General features: G+C 40.6%; 1 protein-coding gene across 1 annotated transcript in view; it reads right to left on the reverse strand.

Annotated features, from left to right (window-relative positions):
* The window catches only part of lama2 (laminin, alpha 2), a 180,881-nt gene that overhangs the window by 109,419 nt on the left and 54,734 nt on the right, over positions 1 to 16,728 (reverse strand). The window contains exons 8-14 of the mRNA XM_087176271.1: positions 14,777 to 14,894; positions 12,845 to 13,023; positions 12,640 to 12,739; positions 12,028 to 12,085; positions 11,019 to 11,121; positions 10,639 to 10,779; positions 6,838 to 7,002 (exon numbers count right to left, since the gene is read on the reverse strand). Of these exons, the coding sequence (XP_087032397.1) occupies positions 6,838 to 7,002; positions 10,639 to 10,779; positions 11,019 to 11,121; positions 12,028 to 12,085; positions 12,640 to 12,739; positions 12,845 to 13,023; positions 14,777 to 14,894 (864 nt within the window). The remainder of the gene's footprint in view (positions 1 to 6,837; positions 7,003 to 10,638; positions 10,780 to 11,018; positions 11,122 to 12,027; positions 12,086 to 12,639; positions 12,740 to 12,844; positions 13,024 to 14,776; positions 14,895 to 16,728) is intronic.

The raw sequence follows: 16,728 nt of genomic DNA on the forward strand, positions 1-16,728 counted from the left end.
GGGGTGGGGAGGGTGGGGGGGGACAAAGGAAATCATCCTTCAGGAAATGAAAACCAGATTGTCACAAAAGCTTCAGAAAACAAACTCCCCTAAAGTGACACACATAAACAGACACCAACACACACATGCAAGCTTGCAGGCATACACACACAAATACCCAGCGAAACAAAGACACAAACACACACACACACACACACACACACAGAGATAGAAATATAAACACACATGCACACCTGCGTCGTCCTCCTGATGCCTGTGGTTGTTTGCAATTGGTATCAGGAGTTTTCACTCTGTTTATCTACCGCTTACACACAGACAGGCTCACATACAGACACAGACACACACAGACTATTGTTGTTCCAAGCAGTAGGGCTAGATTGGCTCCAGATGGACCAAAAGTCAGTGGAATGCTGAACACCATACGACCAAACTGACCTTCTGCGTGAGAGAGTGATATATGTTGAGAAAGTGAAAAGAAAGCCCTCGCTGAAAAATCCTGCCTGTCAGTATTAGTACTAAGAGCATGTCCAAGCGTGGTCTTGTCTGGTTCTGTATCTTCGGGGCCTTCTCTGTGTGCATTATGCCTCTTGGTGGGAGATGGATGCAGTATCCTTGAGGCAAACTGTGCAATCAGATTTCCTCCTGGTGTGGAGGGACACTGTGTCCACGGGGGTGTTCGCCAACCATGGCGACCTCTTGGAAGGAGCTCAGAGAGTTAGAGATGGCATTGTTTACATTGTTGACATTCCTTATAGTTTAATGATATGATAATGTGGTTGTGCTCAGCATAGCGACCATGTGAAATTGTGTGTCATTTTAGTGACAGGGAGATTTTACAGTCATAGTCCTGATTACTCTGGACCAAGTCGCTGTGAGTGTGAATGACAACCAGCGTGTCCGTGGTCTGGAGTGTGGCACGCTGGAACTACAGCTTCTTCTTCTCTGGATGGATTTCGGGTGGGTTGATTGTAGTTTGACTCGGTACTCCTCTGCAGCTTCCTGGGACTATAGGAGAATGTTTTGGCAGCTGTGGTACAGTCCTGCTTGCAAGATGTACATGGGTTCTCGTTTTTGGGACTCCATGCCTCCAGGACTAAAGCAGGGTCTGTGAATCCTGGCTGGGGGTGAGTTTGGAGGTATGTACCCTGAGTGGGTGCTGGCAGATTGGAATGAAACTAGAGAGCTGGGTTGCCAGCTGGTTGTTTGAGGTGCTCTGCATGGGGTTTGCCCTCAGATGAAGTTTGGGGTTACAAGCGGTCACTTGATGAGGTCTTCTTACTGGGATGGCATTAGGGGGTAGATGCTCTTCTTGAATAGGCCCATAGACACTTGTGTGCAGACATACATGCAGTCATCTCCTCTTATGTACTTTCTACTAATAGTTATAGTTAAGAAAAACAATTTAGGCTAAGGTTATGGCCCACAGTTTGTTGTACTTTTTGTGCTGCAGTAGAAACAACACTTATACTCACACTTGCCTGTGCCACACGAAAAGAAAAAAACAGAAGAAAGCAACATTGTTGACTCTTAAGGTGGTTTGCGTGCTCGACTATGACATGATAATTGTCACTGTCGGTGGCAAGAGCAGAGAGGGTGAGATGTACTGTAACTCAGTATGCACATCTCATCCAGGAAGATGACTAAGAGCAGCTCATTTACCTCCAGCCTCTCAGAGCCAATCAATTATTGTTCTGCACTCCCACGGCTCACTGGCTCCTCAAAGTCAACTCCACCAGCGTGCTGTGCATCAGACTTGAAGTAACAAACAATGGCAAGTTGACACCCTATATTCAATAAGTTCAATGCTGATCCACCTCAGAGGATGGGGCTCAGACTCGCATGTGGTTTTACAGACACTGCCACATTAAATATCATCATCATGCTAACTCTGTGATAATTATATGAATATATAAATACAAGACCATCAGCCTCTATACGGCATTGTTGTGGTTGGATTTGACAGGAAATAAGGTTGATTGCTTTACAGTGCAATGGAAGCTTTATGACACAAAGCTGGACTCGTCTACACTCTGCTATAAATAGATTACACGTCGTCACAGATACCAAGACCTGCTGAGAGCTTTTATCTGGTCTCATGATCCAAGGAAAAGGCACAGAGGTGGGAACAACAAAAAGTAGCATCCTCTACAACATAGGGCAACACTGTCAACAGAAAATATGGTCTTAATTTCAAATGGTAAACTGAATGCTGGCATGCACTCAAAGGTATAGTTTGTTTGATATTAATTATGTTTTTGTAATGGAAACATCTGTGAATCAGGATTGCAGTGGTTTCTTTTCTAACCAGGTGTGATGACTTTCTTTTCTCCGAGACATGGGATTGCTGCGCAGATCTCTGCACACACAAATACGTGTGATACAAAATTATTTGGTTGATGAAAACTGAAACAAATCAACTGTGATTAATGTAAAGGCACTTTTTTCAGCCGTGTGGGAGGGGAAATCCATCTTGTGCAATCAAGACCAGATTAGAAGTGGCACTATACACAAACTCCTCTACACACATTTCTCTCTCTCATGAATCACAGCACAGCAGCTTGCTAAAATCTGATGTTCCTCTTAAAAGGATTCTACAAAAGTGTTTTTATAATATAAAAACACTTTTATGACAGTTTTCATTTGTCACAAGTGTTAAGTGTCAAAATCTACAATCAAGGTGAAAACAAAGCATTTTTCTTCTCCACACTTCACCACTTCACAGGTTGCAGGTTTACAGGTTTGCACCTGTAGCAGGGTCTCCTCTTAAAGGATTATTATTTTGTATTACTTCTTCTTTATAGGACGATATAGAAAACAGGGAAGATGAAAAATGGCTACAGAAAGTTGGGGAAGGCAGAGGCAGAGTTACAGAGGGAGCTGGAGTGCAATGCAACAAAAGCTGAGTTGTGTGTTTGTCAAGTTTCAGTATATTTCCAGCTTTCTTTCATCAGCTGTCAGCAAAGGATGTTTCTCCTTTCTCCATGTTCATCCATCATCCCTTTATCTCCCTTCTTCAATCTCCCAGTACTCCCTCTTTCTCTCTTTCTGTCCATCTCTGTCACTCTCTGTTCTCCAAATGATGAGCTTTTTTTTTTGTTTTTGAAGCTTTCATCTGTCTTGACTGTGAATCTGTTTGTAAATCTAGGTACAAGATGGATAGAAGGAGATCGGGATCTGACAACTTTTAGGGTGTTAGAAATATGATTAAAATGATGCCTACACTGCGTAACAATATTTAAAACATTTAATTTCATTTCAATTTACTGCTCAAAAGAAAAAAAAAAGAGAAAAAAAGAGAACTCACTTCGACTTTAACACGGCAACAATCTCTAGAAAAAATGAAAACTTGAATCTCTACATTTCCATAACACTGCACAAATTCCTTCTGCTCAAATTGATGAAAACTTCCACGACAGCTATTAAATGGACCTTAGGTGAGATTGTCACACAAAAAAAAATATCAATCAATGAAATGCCATAACATCCATTATTGGAAGTGGATGACTGTGAAAGAATAGCATCCAATTCTGGGGAGCAGCTAATGTTATATATTTTTCAAATATTTTAGATTTCTTTTTAAAGTATAGTGTATTATGAATATAGTGCATGTGGACAATATTTTTCAAGTTTAAAAGTTTTTTTTTCTGCCACTTGGGGGAAGAAAAACAAGCTGTGAACCCAAGGTCGACATTTCATCACCTCATGAAGTTGATATGGTGAACATGTTTAAACATCCAGACATGTTGGCAACATTAGCTTTCATTTGGAGCTGTGTTTCTGGCCATTTGACAAATCTTAAGGCTCCAATATTCACATTCACTTTTAGATCTGTTCTCCATCAACTCCTGAGGGAAATATCCAACTCTTCAGCTGCTAGATGCTCCACTATTTTCAGCTAGTTGTTAACTGTGTCAGTCTGCTGTCTAAAGCTGGGCAGGTAGTATACAGCAGGTGAATTAGAGCTTGCTGAAAACAACTGCCTGTTGCTGCTGGGAACAAGGTTGGTGAGAGAGGAGAGACTGAGCCAAAACAATGAAGCTGCATGTTGTAAAACCAAAATAATTAGTTGAAAAATGCCACCGTGATAAATAGAGCTGAGGGGAGTCGAGCGATTATTCTATGTAGGTTTATCACTACGGGCGACACCTTTCAAATGGTCAATTTGTCCATTCTTAATATAAAAATATTAGGAGCTTTATGAGGCGCTTTAAACATTACATTTTGACCATACCATTTAAAAGTGTCTACCTCTCTCTTATGAAGCAGAAGTGTCACTAAAACCCTTTTTAAAAACAAGTTTTAGACACGTAGAAGTCTTAAAAAGTCTTAAAATGATGCAACACTCTCAAACTTGCAACATTGTTAGTCTATATTTGGCTCATCGTGAACCTGAATTCGATTTATCTGCCCTCGACTGCAAAATAAACCAGAAACATTAGAAAAAAATATTCATAACAGAGCATGCTTCCATGATAGTAACGGCTATCCTTGAGAACGAGCAGTCCCTGGACCTATACAGGCGATAAAATACCCAATGAGCGTCAGAGGAACATGCTTCTGGACCAATGAGCATCCCACAGAGCGTGCTAACGAGCCAATGAGCATTCTTGGCATTAACAAAACAGGAGGTCATGCACGAGAATTAAGCACGTTATCACACGCAAGCATTTATACTGTTCTGTATCCACTGCTAGCTTATCATTACACACAGCCTGTCACTTCCAATGATACATGCTAACATGACAGACCATGGTGTGTGTGTTTGTGTGTGTGTGTGTGTGTGTGTGTGTGTGTGTGTGTGTTTGTGTGTGTGTGTGAAGGAGTCGGGTAGTCAAGTCACATAGCATCTATCTCTGTAACACGATCAGAGATTGAAGCAAAGAATTGCTTTTTCATATAGTACTTGCACACTGCTGCTAGCGATCGTATACACGTGCACACACACACGCACACACTCACTGGTAATTTGTTTGTTTCACATGTATGGAGGCATTTGGTTCTGCTCTGCTGTCCCTAATGCCTGCAAACACATCATTATCTGACTTATATAGGCCTGGGAGAGTGTGTGTGTGTGTGTGTGTGTGTGTGTGTGTGTGTGTGTGTGTGTGTGTGTGTGTGTGTGTGTGTTTATGTGTGAGTATGTGTTTGAATGAGAATATGTGCTACTGTTTGTGTGTGTGCGCATGTGTGGGAGCGTGTGGTTGTGTGTGTGCGCTAAGAGAAAAACAGTTGATTATCGAGTTCAACAGGCGAAACACTGTTTACCCTGAGAGACACAAAGCGAGAGAGATACAGAAAGAGAGAGACGAGAGCTTGGGGTAAGTAGAGGGGGATGATTTAGGAACAGGGAGGAGAAAAATGGGAGTCATGGAGAGATGGAGTGAGAGTTGGAGGAGCAAACCAATGAAAAGAAGCAGGGATGGAGGGATGGTTAGAGGGAGGGAGGGAGGGATAGACGTTCAGACAAAGAAGTGAGATGACAAGCCAGGCCTGCAGGGTGCAAAGTAATGAAATTCAGTGGTATATTCCTCTAAGCCATGACACCCAGACAAATCACAGTCAGTCTGTTGTTGTAGTAGGGCAACAACTCGACTTCAGAAACATGGATTGCAGCTATTTGCCAGCTGGAGTGATAAAGTCTAATCATGGCCACAGAAAAGCGTAGCACAAATTCAAAGAGTCGACATTAGCGGAAGCTGATCCACAGAATCAGGGGTGGGAGGGAGGTGAACATCCCAGCAGGATGCATTCTCACCAGACTTACATCCAGGGGATATTTTTTAGATCATAAATCGGGTCTGTTTATATATTCGAGCCTGTCCCAATGTTGCAGCCTCATGTCAGCTTTTATGTATTTGCCTGTCAATGCTTGCATTAGACTGTAAAATGGAAGGAAATGTAGGAAATGTTAATGTAATGAAAACAGGCATTTAGCAGTAACCCTAAATGTGAACGGACTAACAGATGAGTCCAATCACACATTAGATTGCAGCTCATCACTGTGCTATTACAGTGTAATCAGAATGGAGCAAAGAAGAAACTGCACAACTGAGTTACTATTGTGACTTCGACCAGTCTGATTGTTGCTGCAACACCTTAAGAATAATAAAGAAAAAGCTGCAAAAACTTTTCTTTCTTACCATCTTAACAGTCTTAACAAGCTGAAATTTGAGGATCGTATTATACAGTTAAGTGTTGTGACATTTTTACACCAGATGCGATAAATTCAAATCAAACTCGTCTTAGGATGACAGTGACATATCTTTCACATGTACAGGGAATGAAAGAAACAACAGAACATCTGCCCAATGTAATACAATCCAGAACAGTTTCCAAGAACATGTCATGTTTGAGAACATTATCAGGTAAAGTTTTTCAAGAGACTGTGTTAGAGAGGTGTTATTCAACTCTGAGGCCGCTGTTTGAGCACTGTTAGTTACTGTATTTTATTATATCACTTTTACTCTGTTCATCCTGCATTTAAAAAAAAAATAATTTAAATGCAAAGTTTATCCAGAATTCAAACTTTATTTTGACAGAATATATATGTACTGTATATATGCATTTCTGTCCAACTATGTTAGACATTTAAATGTTGGCCCCAAAGCAGTTATATTGCACAAATATTTCTACAAATAGCTCATAAAGTCTAAATATTGAGATTTTTTTTCTGTCACCTCTGTATTTTCTTTAATATTTTATCTTATTCAAATCGGTCCTTATCCATTTTTCTTCATCTAGAAGGGTCAATAAAGTCTTATCTTAATAATAGAAATCACATTGTATTTTGATTGTGGTGTAAATAAACTTCATGTTTGTCATGTGTCTGCATCTAACCTTGTTTCCCAGGTACAGTCCAGGTGCATTCCAGTAGTAGGCAGAGCCGAGGTCATTCACAACATCCGAGTGTCGGACGCTCAGATATGGAGGTGTCTGTCTGTGCACAGACCAAACTCTCCCTCCTGTATCTCCAACCAGGTGCCAGCCTGTCAGTGTGGTTTCCTACAAAATCAACATTCAGGAAGAAGGGAAAAGAAGTTAAAGATTTACTTTAAGCTCCATCTCTTGAAAAAACAAGCTTTTTTTATTCTCATATTCAGTAGGCTATTAATAGGCCCAGACCACAGTTCACTATGTCTCATTTCAAAGTATACAAAGTGTGCCTTTTAAAATTAAACACCCAGAAATGGTGTAGCCTAATATATAGAAAATCACACACAGCTCTGGCTATTCTGTGAAGGGTTTTAAGATCAGACCTTTTCCTCTGTTGCAGCAAAGTGCAGCGAGCTCTCAATTTTTTGCTTTCAAAGTTTTCGTTAAGGTGAGTTACTGATAGACTGAATGTGGAAATAAAGAATATTTAACTATAGTAAAATAGAATTTAATTTGTATGAATGTTTGAAAAGATTTCAGTGTGATTTGGAAACGTTCAAATAGAACTGTTCGCTGTCAGCAGATCAGTAGCTTCCGACAACAAAACATATTAAAGCAAGTCACCAGTCATGTTCAATGTGGATAGACTTTATAATCTGATGGTTCTGCTTTGCTGCTCTCTACCACTGTACGTAACAATATACCAACTGTTTCAATAGATTTGTCCCTCCACCAGCTCAGCTCCTTATGATCTATAATCCAACTTGGCATCTATTTCTTTGTGCACCGTGTGTCCAGTGTCTCGATGATGACTGGGCTTTGTTCTGTACGGCCATTTGGGGTTTACTGCACTCCCCACTGAATCCTGCAATGCTGCTTGGGTTCACTGGGCAGCACCCTCAGCAGCAGAGCCTACTCTGCCAAATAAGTGTATAAGCACTTGATTGGTCGATATTTTTTCTGAAGTCAAGTCAATGTTACCTACTTTACTGCATGAACTAAAACACCTTCTATCCTTTGACACTCAGTCCATATGAGAAAAAAAATCACTCACAGAAAACACTTACAATCTGCGTCTAAGAAAGAAGACTGAAGGCTCTTTAGCAAATTAATCTATGAGAGTTAATCTTATAAATACAGACTCATGAACTGAACAACAGATAATCACTAAAATCATTACATCAGTTGGTTTGGATTCTAATGGCTTATTCAGAATTGACAGCAAAGCGACTTTTTTTTATTTATTTTTTTACTGTTCCTGTAAACTTTAATTTAAAATGCAGCTTCACAAATAAAACAAAATGTCAGTGATGTGATATATTCACATCTATAACTGAATGTCATTTATGAAGGTGGTGCAAGTATAGCATACGCTGAAACTCAAGATATGTTTACGTTTAAAGATTTTGTACATCTGTCACATGTCAGCCAGGAAGTCTCGTAACTGACACCTAGAAAGAGTGTTTTTTTCTCTCAATTCCACAAGGATTGTGTGTGTGAGTGACAGAGAGTGTGTGTGTGTGTGTGTGTGAGAGAGAGACAGAGAGCAATAGACAGAGTCAGACACACATCTGTCGTTGCAATTAACCTGACCTTGGCTTTGCCTTTTACACACACACACACACACACACACACACACACACACACACACACACACACACACACAAAATCAGTGTCTAAATCAGAGCTGTCATCCTGTCAATGTCTCCTCTCCCCTCCTCTCCCACCCCGCCTGTCAGTCAAAAACTGTTTTCCTCTTTTCACCTCTCTCCTCCTCCTTGCCTCTTGTCTCGTCTCCACCCTTCCCCTTTCCAGGCTTGTCCTCTTCTCTCTTTTCTTTTTCACAATTCTCCTTTGCTTTTACCTCAACTGTGCTCCATCCACCTCCCCTGTCTTGAATGTCTATGTGGCAAAGATTTGTCTTTGCTTTTACACTTACTACCCTACTACACACTGGTATAACAGTGATTCAGTTTTATTCATTTCCAGATGCCTTTAACATTCCCTATTCTAAAAACTCAGGGCCTGACTAATTAATCATTTTGCACCTCGTGTCGGATGCATTCTACGCCTGCAGGATATTTATCAAACTGCACCAGTGTGGAAGAGCAGTTTGCCTGTCATCTGAAAAACATCTTCTGGGTCAGTCAAGTGAGGTGGATCTCCTCCCTTTGTGCACATGTATTTAACGGAGGATCATAACAAAAAAAAAAACAGGCGCAGATATGATAAGTGCTGCTGTGAGGATCACTAAACATTGTTCACTGTGTTACAAAAAGCCAGATACAGGATACAGATACAGGACTAGCTGGTAAACAACTGTAGCTGGCGATTTCACCACGAACATGCTAGTCAGCTGGGAATGTGATAATAAGTCACAAAAGTTTGGTTTCAGTTAGTAGGCTGGGCAACTTGGAGGCTAACTGGACAATAAGTTAACGCATCATATCAGTGGTACATATATGATTCTTGAACATACAAACATATGACTCAGGTCTCATGTCTAAAATCCATGCCTCCTGTGGAATAGTAGTTACTCCAGCAGAGTAAGGTTGTGTAAAAGTGTTGGTGCAGCACAGCCACAGTAAAAGGCCATGATAGCCTCCTCTGTTTTGCTCTCTCAGAGGCCAACACTGTCAAGGATATCTAATATCGATTAGAAAAAAAAAAATCACCAAAGATGGACTAAAAAGATTCAACACATCAAGAAAAATTGAATCGAGGGCAACTGCATCTGGTTGTGGATACTTTAAGATGTTTCACCTCTTATCCAAGAGGCTTCTTCAAATCTGACTGACTGGTGAGGAGGATCTAGGTATTTAGCCTCTGTGGGGTCATTATAAAGGCCGTTGATGTCACCTGATTTGTTGGTGTCAGTTAGAGTCATTGGAGTCTCCTGAGGTGTGAGTGTTTGTTAAATCTCCTGGAGAGGGATGAAAGGACAGCACTGTCCGTTTCTCTACTTTGACACAGATGGCCGCCTTTTACTCCTCTTTCAAACCATCTGTCCTCCCTATCTAAACTATGTACCTGGTTGTCATTGAAGGAGAGTCCCTTATCCTTTAGGTGTAGGTAAAGTGCTGAGTCTCCTGAGGAGTTTGCCCTCCTGTATTGAGCCATGCGTTTGTTTAGTGGTTGTTTGGTTTCACTGATGTACAGGTCTGTGGTATTCCTCACTGCAATGGACTGCATACACTAGTTTGCAGTGTGCGATCTTTAGGATGGACGAGTTTTTGTCTTAGTGTGTTGCTGGTTGAAGATCCTCCTGAATTTCTCAGATACTCCAGACACATACTGAATCACAATGTTGTTGCGTTTCTTCTTTTCTTCACCACCCAGTGTCAGTGTTCTTCTTGGACCTTGTGGCTGATTTATTTTTTCTTTCTTGGATAACCATGACCTGGATGACAGAAAATCTTCGAACAGACTCTTTTTGCCTTCTCACACTGTTTATTGCAGCAATTCCACTAAATTTGGTCTGAAATTGCCTTTTTTTTAAATGCTGGTATGACTGGGCCATAATGGTAAACACCACAAATGGTGTGAAGTGTAATTTGTGTCAAGTACTCGAAGCTGACCTTTGGTGTCTGGTAAATCTTTCCAGAGAAAAAGTCTGGTGGACAGGAATGATACAATTTAAGCATCCAACAGCAAAAGAGCTTTGAATGGATTAAAAGGGGGAACATCTCGATGATTGACTCAAATAAACAAAGACACTGGTTGCCCGACAGAGAAGAAGTGTACATGTGTACAGTAGGTGCTTACATTCTGATAGGTCCAGGTGGAGGCCGAGCACTGACTGGCAACGCCCATACAGGAGCACTTTTCGCAGCCGCGTTGATTGTCACCTTGGAGATTGTAAAATCCCAGTTTACAGCGGTCGCAGTTTTCTCCCTCTACATTTTCCTACGTGAGAAAGTCAGACAGAAGGAGAGAGAGAGATGAAAGATGCAGCAAAGTTTATGGGCTGCCCTCAAAGTGACGTTATGAGCACAAGTCATGTTATTGCAGTGTTAATGTGGTGAAGATAATGATGACAGGGCTAGTAAGGTTAGTGCAGAGTACTTGTCATTATTCGTGTGCAAATAAGTTTGCGCGTGTGTGTGTGTGTGTGTGTGTGTGTGTGTGTGTGTGTGTGTGTGTACCTTGCACATGCAGGGTGTTATACATGGGTCATCGTTTGTGCTCCCTTCCACACTGCAGTTACAGCGTTGACAGGACGGGTAGCCCATATATCCGACAGCGCACCTGGAGACAAATGAGTTTAATGACAAAAAATAAAGGTGAAAGTGATAAGAGGTCGCCCCACAGCTGGAAGGTCAGGGGGTCAATTCTAAACAACCACTGTGTCCACATCCTGATCAAACTGGTCTGAGTCAGTCACTGAACCTTTAGTTCTGACCTCGTCCCATGTATGACATGCATGTACGTACAATCTCACAGGAAATACACAAAGAAAACAACTTCCTAATTAACAGAGTGAGTGAACCGAAGCGCATTTTGAGAAGTGATCTAAAAGATGATGCTCATGCTGCTGGCGATCTGAGGGCAGGTCATTAAAAAGTTAGAGGAAAAGTTGTATCAGCTTTGAGGCTGGATTACATTAAACCTGAACGATGTCCACAGAGAAGTTGATTCATTCCAGTGGGAATTATTGCAATAAAACATAAAGATAATGCAACAGCTGATCAACAAATTAAGATGAAGCAGTCTGTTGACAGATTTAAAGGTTAGATTGAAAAATTTCTTGTTTTTTCTATTTCTTTTGATTCACACATTGTGATCTTAACCTGATAATGACAAGAATTTTCTTGATAATCTCAGGCTGTGTTCAGGTCTATTAGGGATTCAAGTATGTGAAAGATATTATCAAAGAAATCTCAAAGTTACAGTCAAAGAAAAACAGCTAATCAAAATGTGAAGAAAGTATGCCTCAGGCATTTATACATTTAGTGACCTCATTACATAGTGTAAGGTACAAAACCAAGTGTCATGATGTATTATAATAAATATCATCAAAGATCTTAATGGAAACTTTCTGGCAATTTCCAAACATTAATTGGAACAGACAACAGCTGAAAGGTTCTGCTCACCTGTCACAATGTGTCTCTATCTCTTTCTGTATGTGTGTGTGTGTATGTCTGCGTGTCTCACCTGTCACATCGCAGACCCCCAAAACTCTCCTTACACCGGCATGACCCTGCTGGCTGGGCTGTCAATCACACAGAGAGAGAGAGAGAGACACACACACAGACACAGACACACACACACACACACACACACACACACAAACACACACACAGGGACACACACACACACACACACACACACACAGGGACACATTTAAAAAAACAACAGTGTGAGTGAAATGAGTATCTCTTTGAAGAGGCTGCACCTAGAATAGCTTCACTTTCTAGACATAAAAACAGTAAGAAAAACAAAGGGGAGTAAAATTATCTCTAATATAAATAGTTCTGTTCTGCTAAAGACAGTTTTCAATAAGAGACGCGTTTGTGCACACAGCTGAACTTGACTAACCCCAACCCCATAGGAAATCAAGCTGGACTGAATTGATGAAATGTTGGAGCTACTGAAGTAGCTCTTTGAAATTAAAATGTGAAACGTGTGCTTGCATTCACAATAAAATTTTGTATGTGTGTCTAATGAGCGGTTAAAATTATGCATATTCAAAGACATAAATGATATCCACAAAGACAGACACAAGGACAAACAGAAAGAATAAAAAGATGAAGTGTATGTCCATACTGGGCGTAGCCTGGCTTGAATCAGCGACACACGCCTGGCTGACAGAACCGTGTGGGTCACAAGAGCAGGGGATGCAGGGGTTCTCCTCTTCAGCGCTCACCTGGCCAGGTGTAGATGACACACATTTTTCAAACACATTAATAATCGCACAATCATGATGATGAATTTCACATAAAGCACAGAGACACATGCGTATGTGACCTACCCCAGCAGGTCTGTAGTATCCAGTCGCGCAGGTCTGACAGTTGATGCCTGCTGTGTTGTCACGGCAACCAGTACAAACGCCACCCCCTCTGTATTTTCCGTGGGTGTCCAGGCTGAGTGATAAGTCTGCTACAGTGTGATTAAAGTAGCACTCCTCCGCCTTGCCATGGCAGTTACACTCTGAAAACAAATACACAAAAACTTGGTGCTGCAATGCTGTGTTTGATGGGATTGTTGAGACCCGCCCCCACCCTCTCCATCCAAATACTGAGCATGAAGCAAAAAGGGCCGCTTTTTAAAATCCATTTACCTCTTCCATATAAGAGCTTAGAAAAACACCAAATCCTGTTTTGGGGACAGTACCCTGAGGTTCACCCAGTGACCATGAGCAGCGTTTTATCTCTTTGGCTTCAGAAAGAAAAAGTGGGTCTCTCCTTTCATTTATCTTGTCCATTTCCTATGGTGGTTAGTTAGAGCCTGGCATTAGCCCTGTTTGCTACTAAGCTTCTACAAATAAGAGGAAAGTGTTTACTTTGAATTTTGAAGAGAAACTTGGATTTGAACTTTTACTCTAGGAAAAGTCTCCAATCAAACACTTATAACTCCGGACCATGAGGACCATGACCTTCTTTTATTTTGACAACCTAACTTCCACAGTTCAGTTTTCATCTTGTGGATTCAGGAACTAAAATTGTTGAGGGAGAGGAAGTTGTAGCATCTAAAACAAGGATCTCATATGTGCCCCCTAACTTGCAAGGTCTTCTGACCAAATCCTGAAATGTGTCGTTTAACATACCGGTGTGATGATGAAATACACAGGACAGTTTGAGCAGTAGATCTAGTAATGTGAAGGCTCATGAGAAATCTGCACAACATTTTATAAGGTAAGGAAATATTTTACTTCTCTGAACAGAATACATTACAACGTTATCCACCAGTTATCTATCAGAAATATGCGATTACTCATATTTGACAAGCCAACACAGCATCTTTTTTTATATATATGTGTGTATTATTAAATGTCATCCACCATCACAAATCTTGGCAAGGCTGGACCCTATACCAACTGTTACTCCACAAGGATTATGGCAGTGTTCACAGCTCTGTTTGGTGGATTGACAGTGGTGGAAAGGCCACTTTTACCTTCAGAACATTTCATGATTGGCAGTGGCACTGTTAACCTGTTGAGTATATTTCAGCAGGAGGTTTTCTATCCCCTGCTTTAGATCACCTTTTACAGTAATTATGAGCCTGGTTGCATAATGCTGCTGCTGCATCCCTTCATGTGCAGCAAGGATTGGTTGTTATGCTGTACTTGGAGACTCTGCTCCTGTCCTGAATGGGCTGAATCCGTCATGACTGGTTCTTTTACTATTGTGCCAGTCAGGACCTTTAATGTCTTGTCTTTCTGTGTCAGTGACAAGACAGAAGAAGCAGTTATCAGGGCACTGAGACTACAGAGCCTGTTAGGAGGTTTAGCCTGTGTGAAATAAAATGATGATTACATGTTGTAACACCAGTTTTATGATGACAGGTGGAAGCCTCTAACCTCTTTGCTCTGCTGCTACATAGTTGATGAAGGTTAATGGATGCAAAGGTGCCTTTAGATGGCTGCATACAGTCATATATCAAAGACTGAGCCTGATTGGCTGGCAAGAATGTAAACTTTAGTGCACTGCTTCTGAGTTCAGTTCTGTAAAACCTCTGTTCACATAAACTGTAGGTGTGCTGTAGTAATATTACAGGCATATTACCAATTGACATGTGGTGTGTGGGTACATATGCTAAGTTACAGTAAATGTGGGCATCTACAGTATCAAAACAATGTTTTCAAATTAGGAAATTTGGAGTAGGGACTCTTGGTAGGAATAGTTGTGTTGGGGATGGGCTGTTGTTCACTTGTGGGTCGTAGCATGTAATTTGTTTTTCTTACTTTCACAGATATGTCGAGTGAGGAAGGTTCCTGCCATCCAGGGCTGCTGGTGGTAACCAGGGCAACAACGATCACAGCTCTCCCCGCATGTATTGTGTTCACATTCACAGCTAAATCTCTACAACCACACACAAATACAGGAAATTTACAGATTAACAGAAAAGATCTAAGTTTCACAGATTTGTCAATTAAACAGACATGAGCTGGAAGCTGATGTCACTGAGTGTTAAACATGGTAACAAAATGAGTCATGTTTGAATTCCAGTGTAGCCACTTTTTCTCCACGATCTGTCCAGCTCCTGCTAAAGTAAAAATGACTAAATGTCAGGCCCTGGCGAACACTCATGTACAATTTGATCAGTTCCACATAGAACTTGGAGCTTTCACTACATTCTTAAACAAATGCCAGGTTGCTAGATTACAGGAAAGTTTTTCATTCTCATTTTTAGAGAAACTTATCACCAAGTTGAAATATTTTTTTTTTTTTCCCCCTTTCCTGGTTGAGGCTATATGGTCTTCCATGTGTAAGCACTACAGTAACAGTGATGTCAGGATGTACTGGCCACAACTTGAGCACTTCTCTCCAGCAGTGTGAGAACTTTAAACTTCGGTTGGTGATAAAAGAATTAGTTATTGTGGTTATGCTTGGCTGAGAAAATGTCATATTTGGTGACATCATCAGGGATCAGAACATTCACATGAATGTAAAAATGGACAGCTGCGAGCAGGTAATTACCAATATGCATGACCTATTGAAGGCCTATCAAACAATGTATTCAAAGGAGAGCCAACTGCAATAAAATAACTTGGTTCACTTTCCAGATTGTCAGTCGGTAGCAAATGGGTTCACTAGCACCCTCTCAGGAGAGAAATAAATTCAAAACTAAACAGTCAAAGCAGAATGTAGGAGGAAACCTGCCAAGTTTGAGGTTCAGTAATTCAATTTAGGACTTTCTGTAAATTGGTTAATGTGGAGAGTGTGCCAGATTTAACAGAGGAGAGAAGTACAATAGCACAGCGAGAGCCAAGTTTGGATTTGTTGGCACAAATGAATTTGCCCCTTTTATCTGAGACACAGCGCTACAACTCTGGCTTCAGGCTGCCTTTGTGCTGAGTATGCATCTGAGCAAATGTACTGAAGACGATCATCAACAAATCATCTCACAGGTCTCCACCTTTTCCGCTTTCTGAACATCTGCCCACAACTTTACTGTGTGGATGGATGAACTCGTATCAAAGGAGCTAAATTTCGTGTGTAAAATCAACGCCAAAAAAAAGTGGAATGCAGTCGATAATGTGTCATATTTAGGCCAGATAGATTATATATGACTAATTATATAACAGCCTATAACATGTTTAAAAATCCATTATTTTAAGTACAAAAATTAATTAATCTACTGGACCTAATACTATATCAACCCCCTGAGGTCTTGTATCTTAGCCCTGAAACCCTACATCACTTTGCACACAGATTTATTTGAAAGGTTTTTTCCAATGTATTGCTAGGAAGCCTGCATGCATGTCTTTATGTCCTATATATGTATATGTGCCACTTGAATGTTTGGACTTGGTGTGTTTACATCAAAACCAAATCCTAGATGTTCGAGCAAGTGATTACACCAACCCCGAACCCTTTTTAAAATCAATATCATTCAACACTTACACAAGTTTGACAAAAGTTAATGGGAAGAAATGTTCAGTGTGATGTATCAGAAGCAAGTTTTAAATTCAGTCGATGAATCTCCCCCTGTATAAAACTTTTATTCAATGTAAAATATGTGATGAAACTTATGATTGCATGCAAGTACGGAAAATGCTATAATGTGTTTTGGAAAATTATTTATAATAATTATAAAATAGATGTGATTGGTATGTGATTGACTTATTTGGGCATCTTGAAATGAATGGTTTGCTTTTCTCAGACAACGTAAAATATCTGGATTGGAAGGAAG

This window comes from Seriola lalandi, unplaced genomic scaffold, assembly GCF_002814215.2.
Source record: "Seriola lalandi dorsalis isolate HSWRI2012SDOR001 ecotype SW California unplaced genomic scaffold, Sedor1 jcf7180002054544, whole genome shotgun sequence".
NCBI lineage: Eukaryota > Metazoa > Chordata > Actinopteri > Carangiformes > Carangidae > Seriola > Seriola lalandi.